This window comes from Pezoporus flaviventris, unplaced genomic scaffold, assembly GCF_033815535.1.
Source record: "Pezoporus flaviventris isolate CSIRO_AGI_PZ_B2104156 unplaced genomic scaffold, CSIRO_AGI_Pfla_v1 ptg000001l, whole genome shotgun sequence".
Lineage (NCBI taxonomy): Eukaryota > Metazoa > Chordata > Aves > Psittaciformes > Psittacidae > Pezoporus > Pezoporus flaviventris.
Genome location: NW_026892549.1, coordinates 53,430,201 through 53,450,340, shown reverse-complemented (window position 1 = coordinate 53,450,340; position 20,140 = coordinate 53,430,201). Strand labels below are relative to the sequence as shown.

Sequence of the window (20,140 nt, the reverse complement as noted above, 5' to 3'; positions counted from 1 at the left end):
ACTTGTTATCTAGTACTGCTCTACACTGAAGGACAGAATAATTTGGTTACAAAAACAAAAAAAGAATGTTGTAAGATAGGTCCATTACTCCGAGTGCTGAGCAGTTCTTGTGGATCCTGGAAACTTGGCAGCTTCAACAATTTTTGCTCTGCTCTTGGCTTTGTATTAAGTCAAGTAGAACAGATGGGAAGATGACATGAAATAAAGAACAGAAGTAGACAGTGATAATTTTTTTCTTGGGAAGAATGAATCACTTACTGCACTATTGTCAGCTGAAATACTCTCCTTGATATTATTTTTCCATGAAAGAAACTGCTGAGATTGCAATTGTTCAGTCTGTGAACATGAATAGGATGGGAGCTGCTGGGTGACTGACGATGGGCAGAGCTGCTGTCACTGGGATGTTGACTAAGGTGGAAGTCATGTGCATGAGGCACTCTGTGGTTTAGTAAATTTTGTAGCACAAAAGCATGTAAAACTTATGCTGTTTGTAGTAACAGTCTTGTAATCATGATGATCTACTGGGAGGAGAAGCAACATTTTTAGATAAATGAATAGTCTCTTATTGGGACAGGCAGGGTGTCTAGGAAAAGTGAACTACCTCATAGGGATCTGAGCCCTTCAGCTGCTGACTTCACATGAAGGAACTGGAGGCACAACGTCTACTTTCTTTTTTTATTCTAGTCAGCTGATCTTAGTATAAAAGATGACATTTTTTTCATATTCTAAGTCTACATATCCTCAGATTCTTTGTCTTTTGTTAAAAAAAAAAAAATGTTGTAGATACCCATGTAATTCCATATTTCTGTCTGCAGAAAGGTACTGACTCCGAGTTTTGTTTTCCTTCCTAGTGCTCCTGGAAGCGGCCCTATGTTCAAATCTACTACAGTGACTGTGCGAGATCATTGCAGTAATAACCCCCAAAGTGCCATCACAGATTCTTCCAACAGTCAGGATTTAATGCATGATACACAGAATGGTGAAGATGTTGCTTCTGTTACTTCTTCCATTCCTGGAAATGCATGTAGTAATAAATCCGACACTAACAAATGTGGAGATCAGGTTCAAGGAGCTCAAGGTCATAGAGTTGGTTTCTCTTTTGCTTTTCCCAAGAAAGCAGTGGTCAAACTGGAGTCTTCAGCTGCTGTTTTCTATGAATATAATGACGAGACATCTATAGAGCATGGATTTAGCAGAAGAAGTAGGTTTGTTCCAGGAGCATGTAACATTCAGTCTCCTTCAGTGGCAGAAATAGTCCTGTGCCCTGAGGAGAAACATAACTGTTTTCACCCACTGGTGGAAAAATGCATAGGCACAGCAGGAGCTCCTAAAGCTCAGGAGCCAGAAAAACTAGCTGGTGAAGAAAGCGGTGTGCTGGAGTCTCCTATCTTAACTCCTGCTGCATCCCATTCAAAGCATCTGGTTTCCTTGGACATGGGTGGCTATGGCATTGATGTGAATGCAGCAGACGTAGTGGACCAAATGCTGCCCATGGCTGTGGACAGTGCTCGGGTCCTGCCCCTGGACTGCAGCGGGTATGAGCTGCAGGCCAACAGGGCTCTGGCACAAGCAATTGTGGAGGACTCTTTATCTCTGCAGGATGTTGCCAAGGAAAATAATACAGATAGCAACAGTGATCCATCCATGACTGAAACTGAAATAAAAAGACTGGTTGCAGATGTATCAGTTCCATCAGCATCTGAAGAAGGTAGTGGTGGAACCCCACAAAGCAAACCGGACGTGCACAAGAGACCTTGTGAACCTTTTGTTCCTGTTCTTAGCAAACACGGATCAAATATTCTTCAGTGGCCATCGGAAATGTTAATTTACACAAGTACAGACCCATCAATTTCTTACAGCTGCAATCCTTTATATTTTGATTTCAAGTTATCAAGAGCAACTGACAGCCAAGAAAAGCCCAAGCATCAGCCAAACATACCTCATTTGCACCATAAAAGTGAATCCAACCATAGCTTAGTCTTGAATTTTACAAATAAACCTACTTCAGAGTGTGGTGATTATGAACCAGAAATCAATAAAGATGTGTGTGACTATACAATACCCCTTATAAGTGACAATTCCCTCCTCATAAATTGTGATTTTGCAAAAAATCAAAATAAAGTGTCTTTGGATGAATCATTCAGGATTAGAAAAATAGAAAAGTATCGCCTTTCTAAAAATCACTTACGACAAAACACTGTGATAGATGAGAAATACAACAAAATCTGGATCAAAGAAAGCCATGAAAAATGGCTACACAAAAGTAGAAAATGGAAAAGGAAAAGAAAATTGTGTCGTCATCATCATCACTGTGGGGACATGACAGCAGCAGAAATGGAGATGTCCTCAATGAGTGAAAAAGAAATCAGTTACCAAGATGAAAACAAATATCAGCACCTCCAAAATAATCCAGAGAAGTGCAGATATGATGTGGGGAATATCTGGCTAGATGCAGGTGAGCTACAGCATTCGCATCAAAAACTTGGTATTGAAAATTGTCATAAGAGAGTCATGTCTGCACCACATCATGTACATGGAGACAGAGCCTGGTGTGATGTTTGGAGTGCAACCAATAACCAACACCATGGTTGTAAGCGATGGCACAGAAGGAGCAGAGCAAGTTCTCAGGCATATGCAAAGCAGCTGGCTCTGAGTTCCAGGAGGCACAGCCTCAGGTACACTAAAACATGTTGTAGCTGGAAAGCCAGGAGGTCAAGCTGTAGCCCAGAGCATAAATGTTTAGGACACTGCAGTGTGGAAAAGAGTCTGAGTCAAAAACAGTCCATAAAGAGAGGTTACAGTGTTCTGACAGAAGAAACAAAGAAATCCCACTGCAAGTGGAGAGAGCATACCTGTTCCTCTTCATCAGAAGAAAGCTCGTACACACAAACATTATCAGCAGAGGAATATCTGAGGCAAGCTCAAACTATAGGTACACGTCACAGGACAAAAGGGAAACAAAGGAAAAGAAAAACCAGAATCCATCGCATATTCCTTGACAGGAAAGCAAGGAGTGAGAACTCCAGACCTTCCACAGAAAGTTCTGCAAATTCTACGTTAAATGTTTTGAGGGGCCTCTTGACTCAAGACAGTCTAGAGGAAGTTAGTGCAGATCCCAAAGCTGATCATGCAAAAGACACAGATGAAATGACACAACTGGAGGAAAGCAAGTCATCTCTAGACACTGACATTTCACACGTGTTAGAACACAATGAACCAAGGGTGTGCACAGTGATGGAGAACACGCTGGGTGTATTTTCTGATGTTGTCACTGTGCCCCTTCCTGAGCACCGCGCTCCAGCAGCTGCCAGCACACAGGGTGTTCTGCAAGATGAAAAGAAGACAGAAGAGGTCAACAGTCATGAAAATCAGGCTCATTACAAACCTCCCCTCCCCAACAGACATTTGGAACAAGCTCCTCCTAGATCCAATCTTTGCCATTATGAATTGGCCGAGTCTCTACCACATGAGAAAATAAATGAGGTGACTGGTGAATGGGTACAGCGTAATCCTGATATATTTAGCAGCCCACCACCCTTGCCATTCAAGGAAGCACATGTAAACAGTCACAGTTTTTTAACTACTGAGCAGTTACTAGCCCCTTTTACCCCGCCTGATCAGACACTGATATTCCCTCCAGATAAACACGACAAATTCAAAGATTTCCCGTCTGAGGCCTATCAGCAGATCATGCCACAGAACATACTGGCCAGCAAAGTGAAGTTCACCTTCCCTCCCACAGCAATCCAGCCCCCGAATTCCCCACTGCAGCCTGTACCCCTGCAGCTGCCATTGTGCTCTACCTCCATCACCACCATCCACCACACTGTCCTACAGCAGCATGCCGCTGCTTCACTGAAGGTTCTCCAGCCCCACCAGCAGTTTCTCTCACAGGTCCCGGCTCTTTCCCGAGCTCCTTTACCTCATGTGCCAGTAGGACCAAGGCTTTGCCCAGGGGTTCACACAGCTTTTGTCACCGCACCGCACTTGCCACTGCTGCCACCCTCAGTCCTGCCACCAAGCCCGCCGGCATTCCCACTGCTGCCGCACACCGTCTTCCCATCCCTGCTGTCCCCACACCCTACTGTCATCCCCCTGCAGCCCCTCTTTTAGGATGGGTTCTCAGAGCTGGGGGAAGGAGCCCTCAGCTCAGTGGTCCTGCTGCTTCTACAGCCCCCCCTCGACTTTGCAGGATGGTTCTGTGAAATGAACTGGTTAAAATTCCTTGTTCCTTGGGAAGCATTTACTGTAAGTACAATAATGCAAACATTCATGTTGAGGTCAGACCTGTACTATAACAAAAGCACTAAATAGTCTGATGCTAATATGAACTCTCTATATGTAAGTGAAAATCATGTCTTAGAATATGTACAATATAAATAAAATATATTTATAGTTCTATAACATGTTGTATTCACTTTTTTGTTTTTATCTTTGTGTATTTGCACCTATTTAATGTTTAGACAAAGCTGATGCACTATGTTTTGTACTATGTCCTCTGAAACTGTAAATCTGGTGACAAACTATCTCTTGCAATAAATTTTTGTTAACTACTTAAGTATATAAAAAAAATCTTTCGTTATAAGCCTCATGGATGTTGCTCTTCCATGGTTTTCTGCAGCTGAATAGCATCCTCTGCCCCTACTCTGTTTGAATAATCAGGTTTCCTATGCATCAGTGATTTATCAAGGAGGCTCAGAGGCTAATACCTTGAGGTATTGTCTCACTGAGCAAGAGAGGAAGATTAATAGATGTGTTTGTGTTAGCAGCTTGAAGTTACCATGACAAATTGTGCCTACTTGTAGTATGTGCACAAACTGCTCACTGTTGGAGCTAATCCCTTTTGTACTAAACCACAAAATGATGATGTAACAAAAATGACATCAATGATGGCCTGGGGGGAATATCAACACCAGTTTGACTTCAAGGGAATGTTGCTTACACTGGAATGGTGAAGCACAGGGAAGATCTTGGCTCCACCAAGCAGTTGTGCTCTGACTGTGCACAGCCCTCGATGGGGCAGATCTGTTTGGGTGAGGTCCTTCCTGCCTGTGCAGTGTGTGACAATAACAAGGATGCATGAGTATGAAGGGGATGTCAGGAGGAGGTTCACATGGGGAAACCCACCAGGGTTTGAGACAGATTCTCACCTCACTTTCACCCTCTCTTTCCTGAAGCAGTTTGCCAAAGTAGAATAACATTGAATAGAGATCAGCTAAAATAATAATATGCTGCCATTACTTCTAACTCTATTTCAGAGACTTCTCCCTACCTCTGCAGTCTGTTTATTGCTTTAGCAGCTATAAACAGCTTTAGCCAGTGAAATCTCCACATTTGCTTTAGTTTGGGATGTATCAGGCCCACACCTACAACAAAACCGAAGACATTCTGAGATAGAACCATCTTTTTGAGTTAAAATGAAGTGTTACCATGTGAATGAAGCTAAGGATTTGCAGCATGACCCTTAGTGCTAGAAGTAGGCCCTCTGTAATGGAAGGTAGGTGTTAGCAATCCAATTAATTACTTAGTTTCACCTTTTTATGTAGTATAATAAAATTATATAAAGTTGAACTTAAAAAGTAGTAATTTTGGAAGATTATTAATATTCATTACATATGAATAGCTACAGACATTAATCATTTGAAAAGTAATACTATATCTTAAGACATATATATGGATATTACTTCCTGCATCTATAGCATTAGAACTTACCTGTGTCAATAATGCAAGTTTTTGTATAATATTACATTAAAACTATAGCAAATGACATCTTGTCACTATGATTACAGTGTCAGCTACTCAAGGAATGCGAGTTTTCCCTGTCTTGCAGTTACAAAGGGCTAAAGTATGCCAATAAGCAAAAAGCTGATAAGAAAGAGCAGTTGAGATATCAGGGTCTGGAGAGCGACTCGGATCTCCTGACTGAGGCTGTGTCAATGAGCAGGATGTTGCTGTCCCTGTAATGCCATAAAGAGGGTATATTTTCTCTATTTGCAATTTCAGGTGAATGCCTGTTTCTATTTATCTGGTACCTGAAAAAACATAGCATAGAAGTGACTTTATACACCTTTATTTTGCAAGCATGCCTACATAATCTATATGTCTCCACTACTGCCTGTGATATGTAGGTACCAAGCAGGTGCTAAACACAGGAATATCTGAAGTGGGAAGGTTCATGCCAGCTCCCTTAGCTGACTTCTGCATTTCTGTCCTTCTGTGTAGTAGCCAACACAGACAGTCCGTTGGGTTCTGATGTCTCAACAAAGACAAAAAAAACATCTAATTCTATGAGTACACTTGAAAAAAGTCATGTAGGAAAATCATGATTGCATGTTATCAGATCCATGCATTTTTATCTGGCAGGAGATGAAAAATCACCAATTTCAGTTTTTCAGTTGCAATATTCATTGAAAAATCCCATCTTTTAAATTTAGAAGTCCACATTTTTTTAACAAAATGTTCCAATAGCTTTAAATTTTACTTTATTCCTTACAATTTTCTTCCTATTTTAAGTTGTTAAACTTTGAAGACATTGCACAATTATTTGTTATCTACTGTAACTGCTTTAAGTGCATAAACTACTTAAAAACTCTAAGAACCAAGTGTACTCATATGCTATTGCTTGGATCGCTACAGCTGTTTATATATATGACTTCATTTGTAAAAGCAAAACCAATATAAAAATAAATCACAAGTTAAATTTAAAATTGAGCATACTAGATTAAATGACCTAATGAAATATTCTTTTGAGTTTTTCTTTTATTATTAAAGATCTAACTTCTAGTAAGTTATATAAAGGTAGCTCTTCTTATTCATGTTCTATCTGATATTTTTGATTAAATGTGTATTTTTCTTCCATAACTTGGCAGAATATTTCAAATACTAAATTACTGAATTTTTATCAGTCTAAATAAATTCCACAAAATTTTTTCAATCTAATGAATTTATGGTTGAATTTTCAGATTTACACAGATTGAGTGTGTCTATGCTTCCGGCCAGTTTTCCAATTTGTAGAACTATTGGCCTGTCTTCCTAGTGTAAACAGGCAGTGGTACACAGAATGGAAGGAATTAAACCTTCAGATCTTAACCTAAACAAGGTTATAGATTTTGTTAAGTGATTTCCCAGACCAGCTCTGCAGAGAAATTCCTTGGAAAGTTAATCTGTTCTGCTGAGGTGAGAAGAGTACCTTTGTTTGGTCCTTTGAAAATTGCAATTTGCCCAGACCATGATCTTCCTGGGGATGTCCCATTGCTCAGGTAATGTGACCCACAGGGTCACGCTCTGGAGAAGCTTTTGGGCATTAAGGAACATACAAGACAATGTCTTGTATTGGTATGCAAACTAGCAGCTCTGCAAGTTTTGAATTACTGCAGAGCAATCACCACATTTCAGATTCTACAGGAGTGAGTGATGGGTAGTCACTTATGGAGAAACTGTTGACCACAATCATTGATAAAAACCCCACCTTTTACAGGGTGATAATGTTTTTATCATTTGCTGTAATCAAACAGCAATGAAATCATTAATGAAGCAACATCTTCTTTGCTTGCCATGTTAACTTTGTAGTAGCTCATGTATTCAGGCTAAGCTTTAAAAGGCCATTGGGACATCCATTTTTCTTTAATATCCTACTATACATGATAATATGCTGCTTATACAACACACGACATGGCTATAGTTTTTTTTTTTGTCAAGTTAATTTTCTATGACTGTGCATTTTTCTCAAAGTACTTGGTTTTTTTTTTTTGTTGTGATAATATTTACTTCATGTGCTGCATTTAAAATACAGCTGTAAGAATAATTTGGCCAAACTCTTCATCAGTGTAAATCAATGCACAACTTCTGACCTCAGTGGAATTTCATTGATTTGTACCAACCCAAAATCGCTCATGTTGCAGTGTTAAGGATTTTGTAAACTTGCTCAGTTAAGGCAATAAGTTATGACCAGGTGAATGTATTTTTAAGGCAGTTATTTGTTTATATCTAAGGAGGTAAATTTTAATCTCCTGGATATTGTACTGTGGTGCTCCTGGTCTACAAGTTCTAAACACCGCACATTCATTTTCTGATTTCCCTTCCTGTGCATTGCCTAAAGATTCGTGTATGTGTAGCAGTGCACATATTTATGCAATATGCCTTCCAGATGTACAATTTTACAAAGCTATCTAAACTCTATTGAAAGTAAAGACCTTTTTACTGTATAAAGATCATTTGATATTTTTAAATTAACATGGCTTACTCTCTAAATGTGTATGTTATTTTATAGATCACTGAATGCTTGCAGTAGGCATGGTTTTGTATATTATTTTATGTCCTTCCTTCTCCCCTTTACTTCAGGAACACTATAAAGCTGTCTGGTTTTCTGTAAGATTATCAGAATGTATTGTAATGTATCTATTTCTGAATATGAACCAGGCTTCTTTATTACTTCTAACTGCAAAAATTAGTGTACCGACTTTAAGAATTATCTTATTTTTGCTTCAAGCTTCTGTTTCATTTTATGGATTGTATAAGGTTGGGAGAATTTCTACTCTGAGTCTGAAGTTTGACCTGTTGGTAAAATTCTGAAACCAGTGAATTCTTAAGACAGTTTTGCCATTAACGTTGCTGAGGACTTATTTTGTCCTGGGGCATTAGGGCACTTTATTTATTAAAACTCCCTTATACTCACTGCTTTCACTTGAATAATAATTTCATAAAGTATGAGGAGGAGCACAGACCAGTAAGGAAAAATTGATCCATTTTACATCAGTCTTTTGTTGATCTATTTTTATTGTAACAATATTTCTGTAATTAATGACCGTAAGGGTATGTCCTTAAAATTTCTGTTCTGTATCATCAGTGTTTTGAAATGTATACATGCACCTTCTATTTGATACCAAAGAAAAAAACAGATTTAGTAAGTGTGACTAAATTCATACAGTATTTAGATAAAGTGTCAGTAGTCTTTAATGGGATAAGATCAGAATGTGCAAATTCATGTAGAGAATATGACAATAATACATTAAGCTTCAAATGTGAATCCACAATGGATATAATATTATTTATGTGAATTAAAGGAGGTTACTATTAAATCAGTAGTGGTGTTTGTTTGCTATGAATGAGATTTTTAGAGATAAATTATTTTCCTTTTTTTTCTTCAAAAGAAGGAGGTAACAGGAAAATACTTTCGGAAATGCATATTTTAAAATCAGCTATAGGTAGAACCTGCATCCCTTTTATCAGGGATGAGAAACAGCAAGTAAGTATTGTGCATTCAAAGAAAACACTTTTTCTAAAGAAACATCTTGCATTTCTAGTTCAGTTTTATCTTGGTTTAGTCTGGTGAAATCTGGGAAGAATTAGGGTAAAACATAGGAAGTTCTACCTCAAAGGGGCAAGATCCTTTTTTATATTGTAAGAAATCAAACTAATTTAAATTAATATATTTGCACTATGGTGAATATGGAGAAAGCAAAGCTAATTTTTTTCTTGCAATGTAATTCAGATTTAGCAATGTAATTCAGACCCAAAACCTTCGTGCATGTAACAGGCTCTTTTATACATGGCTTTTATGTCAGTGGAGTGCTGGCAAGAACAGCAGTAAAATCCAATCTCTTCTCTCATGTCGAGTAATGCCTGTTGAAATGAAAAGGAGGCAAAGACTGAAAGGAGGTAAACCTGAATCTGTCAATGCCTAAATAATACTTTTTACCTGTGGAATTGTAATTGGACATAGAAGTTTACTTGAATTTTAGTGTTTGTACGTATATAGGTGTGCCTGTGCGTGTTGCCATGCACATAATGGGCTACTAGTTGAGGATTCTGTTTTTCTAGGTGTAATTTTGCATCTGTAATTAAGCTTGTTTGAAATGTACATAGTAGAAAAGACCGTTGAAGGGAGAAATATTTAATAATAATAATCATAATTATTTAAAAAGTGTGATTATTAAATAATGAACCCATCCTTTTCTCTCCAGGATGGAGGAAAGTTGCTCAGTTACTTTACCTGGCTGTATTTTGTGTCTTTCTACCACTTAAATTGCAAGTGCTGTTTTCCTCAGTAAGCCTTTTCCAGCTGGTCTGTTAGTCCATTAGTGTCAAAAAAAGACAGGATAGCAAGAGAAGATGTGCATGTAATTTCATCTTTAGAAAGTCCCTTTTCTCTCTGAAGAAATTGTTCACTAGAATGAACCTTCAGTGTGCAAAGCAAGGATATTGCTCTCTCTGCCACTGCCTGTGGCTGCACTCCTCACCTTCTCTTAATGTGTCATTCTCCAGAGGCAGAAGAAGTACAAAGGAAGGTCTTCTAGCACCACCAGTTTACCCAGAACTGGGTGCAGAGGAGCACGTTGGAAGATTATCCATGTTCTTCCCAGCAGATGTGTTACTGTAAGTGAAAGGAGTGTCACAAGCACTGGGCATTTATTTTTCAGTTCTTACTTCAGATTGAATTGCAGCCAGGCTAAAAGAAGCATGAGAGGAGAAACACTAGGGCAAAGTGGTTTAAGTGAATAAGGCATTTCACTGAGATGCTTTAGTGTCTCAGTAGATGCCCATCAGCTCTATACTTGCTGAATTCTCTGCACTGCAGACTTCCATATTTGGGAACTCTCAAAAGAAATTGAGCACTGGTTGGGTGGGCAAGGAAGTGAATTACACTTTGCTCCTAGGGAAAATCATTGGATTATACCCATTTGAGTGGATAGGTTGGTAGAATGGGATAGAGGACCTTCCCTGTGTTCTGTTGCTGGTGTTCCACTTTCTGCATGAGGAGATACTGGGTCATTGAACCATCAGTAGTGGATGGATGCAAATGTGTTACGTGCCCACCAGCTGTCTGCCAGCTCTGTATTTGGTTAGCGGGGAGACTTAGATCTCTGACTGGGTTTCTTTGGGTCTGTTGAATGGGGAGCAATTGCCCACTTGTGGCAGAGGTCAGCCAGGGCTCTCTTCTTGTGGTGGGACTAAGTCTGGCTTGGAGCATTAAGTGGAAGCCTAATTTAGGATGTAGGATATTTTTTTTCCATAGTAGGATAGTTTGTTTTCCATAAAGCAATGTGGGCAATAAATGTGTTCTTGGTTAATAAAAAGGGCAAAATGCTATTCAGGTTGTAAAAAGCAGAGTAAATAGAAACTTAAGTGTTGGGATGAAATAAAGAATGTAAATCACAAAGCTGTCACAAGGGAATTCTCAAAGTTGGGAAATTCATTATGAGCAAGAGTAATAATAATAATAACATAATAATAAATATATTAATTATAAAATTATTATTGTTGTTGTTATTTACATGCAGTATAAAATATTCTGAGATCTATAATATCTATGTAAATCAGTCCTGTCAATCACCAGTCCAGTACTGGGAGCATGGCTGGATTCTGGGCAGTAGGTTATTGAGTGTGAAACACAGAGCAGCCTTCAGAGGAGCAGCAGTATTTGCCACTCTGAAGAATGTCTTGAGCACAATAGAAAGTGGGTTTAGGGGAAAATATGCAGGTACTTTTGGAGGAAAAAGAAGGGGAGCTGAGAGGGACTGAACCTGGCGATATTTGTGGAGATGAATGACACGGCAGATAGACAAGGGAGGCTGGGTGAGAGGGTGCACTGCTACAAGGGTTTTTACAGACAGCTTTAATAAACTCTATCCGAGCCTGCAAAGAGTGGTGATAATTTATCTCTAGAACACCCTACGTCCTTTTATTCAGTTCTCCTTGGGGGTACTTTTACTTTCTAACCCAGGGATACCAAGCAATGGGATTTCCTGACATAACATTGTGTGGCATTAGCATGAGCAGTGGGATGTAAGAATTCTGCAGCAACAGATCACCTGGAAGGGCTGAAGGAGTAAACACTTACTGGAGTGTTTTTCACAGAGAAACAGAGTTGTACAGAAACATGGAGACCACGGCAGATGCACATGTAAGAGGTTTTATTTGAGATTTCAATGTTTTAGACTCTTTCTGCTGCTGTGTTACAGTATGATGTGGGTATCAAAGCTGCTTCTTACCATTGCTTTTCATTATGCAGGGTTTTGAACATCACTGGTAGATGCAATTTGACACATCACAAGCAGATGCGTCAGCAGGAGCATCTAAATGTGACACATTTTTTTCAGATGTTGCAGTTACAAAAATATCCTTCTTTGCAGGATATTTTGAATTAAAACTGTATGCATTTTGATAACAATGCTGAGACCCCTTTCTGAGGAGTGTTGCTATATGGGAACTGTCAGCTGGTTCATAAAATTACCTCACATTGGTGGGAAGAAGTACTGGAGGGCTAAGCAGTTATTGCCAACCAGGTAATTTTTTTCTACATTTTCTATAATTTTAGCAACAGGAAAGCAAAATCATAGTGGTCATTAGGGATTTCTTGTCTGTGACTGTTCAGCAGACAGCTCTCTGAAATTCAGCGGCCTTGTAGACAGAGAAAGCTCCATAGAATAACTGGCAACCTTTTTTTTAATCTTTTAAATCTGTAATGCAAGTATATACATATTGTTAATAATTCATACTAATGGAGAGCTCTTGCCCAAGAGCACATTCCCCTATCACAGAAAATAAATTGTTTAATGATGTCTAGGATAGAAATCAGAGTCTGGCTGTAAATCCAGCTGTATAGAACAGTACTACACATGCAGTGCACACTTCCCTAAACAAATAAATTCATCACAGTTTAATAACAGTGGAAATAAAAAATGTAAGGTAATTTAAATAATGTGCGAAATTGATCCATATTTTATCCCAAAGCCATAATGCCAAGTGCTCACATTATCAGGAATTCCTGATAGGCTTCAAGGCTGGCCCTGGTGAAGGTAAGCGCTCAGGCTGAATTTTAATGTTATCATCCTGGCCTAAATTTATAGGGAATCAAAATTCAGTTTTGTGGTGGTGGTTGCTTGAACCTGGTTGTTAGATGAGAAAGAGTTAGGGATTGCTCAGCTGGGTGTTGGGTCCCTCAGTGGATTTAGGTGGCAGAGTGGGATGGAAGGCAGCTTCTGAGGTTTAAGATCAGAGATGATCATCAGAGTGTCACTGCCACTGAGGACCACCAAGGTGTGGAGATGTTGGTAGTGCATTGCTGGGGTGGTAAAAAAGGTGAGGAATAAAAATGGGACCTTACAGACTGAACCTTCAATAGTCTTGCAGAGAAATGTTGCAAATTATCTGTTCCCTTTGCGCGTTAGCTAATTTAAGCAGTTTATTTTCATATGTCTAAAAATAAAATACAAGATAGAATTTCTTTCCTGCTTAGAAATGGGTAATAATGTTAGACTCAATAGTGACTGCAATTTCATTTTTCAAACCCCAGCACTTGAAATATTCTTTATGACAGTGAGAGCTCATTCAGCTGGGTAGTGCCATGTCCTACTGGTGCTCTCCCAGTGTGTGCTCCCCTTCAACCAATTGCTTCTGGTCATCCGAAACAACTGAGGTACCAACTGTCCCGAGATACATTTTACATAAGTTCTGGTTTTCATATATCTATAATATATGCAAACTATTTCTGTTTAGCATTGTGTCAGACTATTTTTTGTGATAAAGATATTTGTGTTCATTCTGCTATAATTGAGCTTAAAATCATTTTTGCTTGTCCCTATTTAATGATTAATCCTTTTCCCTTCACAAATTTTTTAAATGCATCTTACCCTAGAACTGAATTAATGATTCTTGTAAACAATGTGTGAGTTTTCCTGTGTGATAACAGCTGTGTGATGCTAGGATAAGGGCCTTTTGCTTTTCAGTATCCTACTTGAAGCAGTAATTAAGAGGTGCTGGTTTAACTTGAAATCTTCATCTGTTTGAGGGGCTCTGAATATGTATTTGTAGCCTGAACTAGTCTGTGTCAATCTGGTTTTGGTTCTATGAGGATTTAGTTTAGAAATCTCAAGCCAAGGTCTGGATTTTTAATCTGGGATATTCAGGGAATACTTTTGAATTGGGCCTACGTTTGACATTTTTGTGGCTTCAATGGATTTCTGAAGCCATTACATTGTTCTGGCTGCTCTTCCCACAAACCTATCACTCATCATCAGCCTCATGGACTCAGTCACTTCGTTGGACTTTTAGCATACCAAGCATACCATATTTGTGTATTAACAATCAAAAATGGGATCTTATCCAATTATTTTCCTGGAAACTCTCATCATACAAAACTTTGCTTAGAGTTACTGAATTTTGTCATTTTAAAAACACTGGCTATGTCGTTTCATTTTAAATTCTATGCAATAATTTGCACATTCATACTCCTCTTGCAAGCAGGGAAAATTTTGAGAGCTGCCTTTCTCTTGCTGTTTGGCACAAGGAACTAATTTTCTATTCAATAATAGGTTTTCTTCTTTCAAGTCATCCAGGAATTTTGATATTCTTGCTCTGTTATGCAAACAGAGAGTGACTGTTGTTTATCCTAAAAAAAAAGAACCTTTGCTTCTCTGAGGGTTTAAACACAATTCTTGTTTCCTCTCAACTCTCTGTCTTGTGATGTTCCTTGTCACATTAGTGTGTTTTAAAGCTGTCTGTTGGTACCTGAGCTGTCAAAAAGGAAGATTAAAAACGCACCTTTCTTTCTGGGGATTTTCCATTGCAAAATGCAGAGGAAGAAAAAGAAAACCTTTCCTGTTTACTATTGGCATACATCTGAGGCTTGCTGTATATGACATTTTGGTTACATTCTGGGGTTAGGAAGGGATTACTGTTCTTGTCAGACAGCCCAGGGTATTCATGCTAGAACATATGCAAGATCCTGAAATGGTTATTATATTGTGGGGAGCAGAATCTACATGACAGAAATGAAGGGTCATAAATTTGATTTTTATCTAAGTCACGAACATGGTGTGTGACTTAGGACAGAAATAATTTCTCTCTGCTTCCTTTGGGAAACTGGAACAATTGTAATTACCTTCAGGTAGGGTGAATACACTTACTTTCTATTACAGCTAATCAGAAGATGAAATATGTTTTATTAACTTCTAAGATTCATGAAGTTTTCAGCTAGGAAAGGAGAAAATACAGTATTTTTAATACTATCAAATTCACTCGGTATTGAGAAATAATTTCAGAAAACTTCATGATGTAAATCCCTAGTGTATTCAGGAATTTACAAACTTACATTTAATTTACAAACTGAAATAATTTCTGAAAGGAATACAGAAAATAGCCCTTGTAATTGGACCAAACAGGGAGGCATCCTACAACAGCTCCATTTGGTCCCAGATTCCAATGAGACCATAAACACTGGCTAAAGTCCACAAACATGGCAGAGGTTTGGAATGAAAATGTACACCAGTGCTACTAATCCAACTGTATTTCTGTTTTTCAGAACCTGGGTCTTAGTTGCTGCTCTGAGTAATAAAGTATATGGAAAGGAAATGATGTACATGTGAAAACTTTCCTCATTTCACGTAAGACTTGAAGAATGATCCAGGACCGTGTATTTCTCTTGTGTTTCAGTTAGTGTTTAAATGATTCAGTCATCATTTTGCCTATGCACTTATCATAGAAAATGCTTAATTTTGATCTAATATGTTTTCTGAAGACACTTAAGACCATTTTTTAGTTTTTCAAAGTAAGAGCCTATTCCACTCTCACTAACTGTAAATAACTCAATAACTCTCTTTTCTGTATATAGATGATCTCACCATATCTTACAGTCAGTTCATGTTTTTTTTTTCTTAGTGGAACAAGGGAAACTGGTTTGGGAAAACAACCTGGAAAAAATAGCAAAATCAGACAACATCAGATCCCTATGCACATATGATAGGTTTAATGAGGAAACAAACATGCAAAATCTAGTTCTTAAATTATGTCTGTGATTGCTTAGCAGAAATTCAAAAAAACTGATGAGTTGTTGATTCATCCTAAATCCTGTTTAGTGAGACTAAGAAAATAAAACAACCAAGGGAGACTGCCTTGCAGCTAATAGACGGGCAGAATTCATAAGCAGAGCATTTTATTTCACTGGGATATAATGAAATAAATGGGCTTGCAGATGTTTCTGGATGCTGAAACCAGCTGGACCGGAGGCAAGGCTCTTGTACTGCCCCAGGAAAGGTGAGTGTGGGCAGACAGGGAAGGGATGATCCTCAGATTGCCCAAAATACAAAACTGTGACTGCTAATTGCTTGGGAAAGTGCTAATTGATCTAAGATGGGTGTGCAAGACAGCACTGACTTTGCTGAAGTCAGTAACCCATAGCTTCTTTTCAGTCTGTGTTTTTGGAGGTGCAGTGTAGGAGAAGACAGGCTGACAACAGGCTTTGAGATAAACCTGTGTTGCATTCTGCTGCTGAACAGGCAATGTAAATATCAGAATCATCTGATCTTACAAAAAAGATCAGTTCCTTGCTTTTGATAAGTCACCTTTTTTTTTTTTTTTTTTTTTTAATTCTTGTTTGGTCTAGTACCAAATAAGAAAGTAATTGCACAATTTTGAATGCACATTTATGTCCCACCAACTTCTACATTATTTGAATGGAAAGTGTTGCTATGAAGACTTAAACAGGGGAAGTTTAGTTTGGATATAAGGAGGAAGTTCTTTACTGTTAAGGTGGTGAGGCACTGGAATGGGTTGCTCAGGGAAGTTGTGAATGCTCCATCCCTGATGGTGTTCAAGGCTAGGTTGAACAGAGCCTTGGGTGACATAGTTTAGTGTGAGGTGTCCCTGCCCATGGCAGGGGAGCTGGAACTAGATGATCTTAAGGTCCTTTCCAACCCTAACTGTTCTATGATTATATGATTCTATGATTCTAGGTCAAGACTTTTTAGTGAGCATGACAACCAGTGATTTTCTACAGTATTCAATAGGTCACTGCTGTGTAGAAATTTCTTTCAGATTGAAAAATGATAGTCAAAACCGTAAATGCATTTGTATCAGGTCATATTGTAAGAATGTGAAAGTATGTTCAATCATGCGATACATAATTTGACTTTATCTTGCTGTCCCAGCTGGAGTTGGAGTACACATGGTTACCATACGAATGGTACATACAGGGAAGCTTCTTAATAGAAAGTAGTACATTTGAGTTTATTTATTTTTTTTTCTGTCATTACCAGTTTCTTTCATGTACAATACTTAAAAGGCAAATAGGCTTTATGCAGAAAAGGTGTCAAACACTTTAATGCATACCTTGAGAAAAGACATTTTCTAGCTGTGTATAAATGCTTAGCTCAGAGGTCATCTGCATCATTATGTTTCTGCTGCAACCTGCTCTTAGAGGATATATGCAGCGTCTTGTCAGTTTGGGCATGCTACATAGTTGATAAGATATGAGCAGGCTTTTCATGCCCATTGCCTTCTCCTCTTCATCAATTTTGCTCCATTGTGATTAAAGTTTTCCCTTGCAGCAACCTTAATTGTTTTTTGAGGATTAGAAGAGTAATTGTAGTCACAGCTGTTGTGAGTTTAATTCTGATTTGCAAAGAGACTACCCTATAAGCAAACATTTTCATTTTGAACACTTTGATCAATGGCTTTCCATTAAAAATAGAGAACCCCCTAGCTGGAAACATTCCTCACTAGAGGGATGTTTTTGGCCACATTCCTCCATACAGGAGGAATCCAGTAGGAGCAACCATCCCATGCAGTATGCAGTTCCTCACTGTCTGAGCAAGCTATTAACTCTATCTTCCTACTGTATTTTGCATGTGGAAGTGGACTTTAAAAAAAATTCACCCACAGTTCCACTGGTGCTGTGCAATACAATTTACTTCCATCCTTTAGGGTTCTGGCCTCAGGGAGCATCAAAGGCTAAACCTGGGACTACAGCCAGCGGCAGGAGTCGTCAAAACCAGACTGGTTCCTACAAGAACAATTCTTTCTTTGTCCTGCCATAGCACCATAAAAAGCCCCTGGAAAGCTTTGGAAATCAGGGGTTTCCTAAATAGGATCCTGAATCCACCTGTGGATTTCTTATCTCCCTTTTTCATATTACTACAGTCAGTGAAAGGTAGTCATTTGTGTTTGTTCCCTTTTTTTAAATGAAACAAAGCAGTTATTAGGCTTCTCAACATGGAACACAGTAGGTTTTTATTTTCTTTAAAGAAAAAATAATCAGCTAAAAGTTTTGTAACTGGCTGCCACATAGTTGAAATGGGAAGTATTCCCAGGTGTCAGGTATCCACTGCTGGACTAATCTTTGCATCCAGTTTCTCTTACTTGATTCTGTGAACTGAAACCCTATCACCTATGTTTTAAGCGTTACCACCACACCCCCCCCCCAAAAAAAAAAGAAATTCATTGTGCTTGAGGTCTTAGAAATAAGTATTTATTTGTCTCCTGCAGTAATCTCTGTTTCGTGTTCCACCGCCTGTAAGGAGCTTACTTTGAAGATAATTCAATGCAACATGTATCTTTGGAGCTCTAGCGACAGGAACAAAATTGTTTTATCTTTTTTGTTCTTGGTGTGCTGTGCTGCTTGGGATGGTGCATAGACCATCTGCTGCTGAGGTAACTCTTGGGATATTTGTCAAATTGATTGCACTTAGGAACAACTGAGACAGAGGAAAAATAGAGTTTCTAATTACATTTTAACAGGGATCTTGTTTAACTCTAGGAGGTGGGAATTCAGAAATAAATGGGTTTGGTGGACATCTTAGAATCTTTAATTAACAAAATATTCTATTAACACACACATTTTTTTCCAGGTGACTGAGATCATTTGCCCTTCGGGCTTTTTTTTTCCATATTCCTTCTGTTCCTCCAGCTAAATATGTGAGAAAATGAAGTATTCATTTTGATCACATAAAGCACATGAAAGATAGATGACATTTGTTCCTTGCTTTCCCTAAGGCCCCTACAGTCTTGCCCTTCCCTAAAAAAATAAGGCATAAAGTGATTAAAGTATGCATTTTTTCTCTACATGTGCTATTTTTGGAAGGGTGTTTCTAAATCAAGAGCTTTTACTAGAAACAATGGGATCATAGAATCATAGAATCATAGAATAGTTAGGGTTGGAAAGGACCTTAAGATCATCTAGTTCCAACCCCCCTGCCATGGGCAGGGACACCTTACGCTAAATCACCCAAGGCCTGATCCAACCTGGTCTTGAACACTGCCAGGGATTGTTATTTGAAAAATACAGCGAAAAATTTTATCCCATAAGTTTTATATTCTTGCATATATGTGTGATGATTTTGGAGCCTTTGGGAACTAATTTATTTAATATTATCAAATTTGAATAATAAATTTATTAAAGCTTAATAAAATCTCTTAAATATATATGAACATAGTTTGGTGTTTATTAAATGTTTATTATTTATGCTTTCTTAAACATTTAATCTGCATTTTAATACCTTCTTTATATATTATTTTACATTAACACTTCCTGTACTAGCTGTGAAACAATCCCTCAGCATGTATTTGACTGAAAGAGCTCCTGTTTCATTCCAGTCTCAATATTCACTACGACAGTAAATGAAACTTTCAGAAAGAGAGTTAGCTTGCATAAGTAAAATGGCAACATTTCCAAATTCTGTAATCACCAGGGGTTTTTTTTAAAGTGTATATTTATAGTGAAATACACAGAGATTTATTTGAAGAAAGTTCAGAAAATTAATTTGAAATAAGGTCAGGAGTGAGTAAAATAGTTATGAACAATAGTTTCCAAGTATTGGTTGCTTTTGCTTTGTCCTTCATGGGACTGGGATCTAGTCCCTGTTGTGGTGATGCTCTTCTTATTCCATATGCTCTGTCTTAGGGAATTTTTTCCTGCATATGTGTCTTCATCTGACTGTTTAAGCTAAAGGCTGGCACGTTTCAGATGTGTTTTCTGGTATTTCCTGCTGCATATCTTACAGTAATTCAGCCTGGGGAGGCCGAGTGTGGCCCATCCTCTGGATTCTCATTTTCTCTGCCATCCACAGATGAGGAAGATGAGTTGTATCTGGGTTCATGATACAAACCCATGGTTCCTATTGTAGGTTGTTTACTTTTAGTGAATAAAGATGACTACATAAACCACTGCTCAGATGAAGATACTGGAAAAAATGTCTTGTTCAGATACAGCATTTTTAGTAGCCTCTCTCCTTATTAATACTTATTGGAAAGCATACGGTTTATCTTTCCAGTCTCAGGAAGAAATGGGTCATCACTAGAGAAGACTAAGGTAGAAGACACTATGACCAAGTAAACATCATGAAACCACAAACAAGAAATCCTACAA

General features: G+C 38.3%; 1 protein-coding gene across 4 annotated transcripts in view; it reads left to right on the top strand.

Annotated features, from left to right (window-relative positions):
• ZNF804A (zinc finger protein 804A) overlaps positions 1–6,867 on the top strand; it is a 171,096-nt gene extending 164,229 nt beyond the window's left edge. For 3 of the 4 annotated variants that reach the window (XM_061457991.1, XM_061457965.1, XM_061457981.1), the window contains one exon: positions 852–6,867. In XM_061457991.1, coding sequence (XP_061313975.1) covers positions 852–4,113 — 3,262 coding nt within the window. In that variant the 3' untranslated portion in view covers positions 4,114–6,867. The remainder of the gene's footprint in view (positions 1–851) is intronic. The other variant, XR_009744210.1, reaches the window with a different exon arrangement.
• The last annotated feature ends 13,273 nt before the right edge of the window (positions 6,868–20,140 follow it).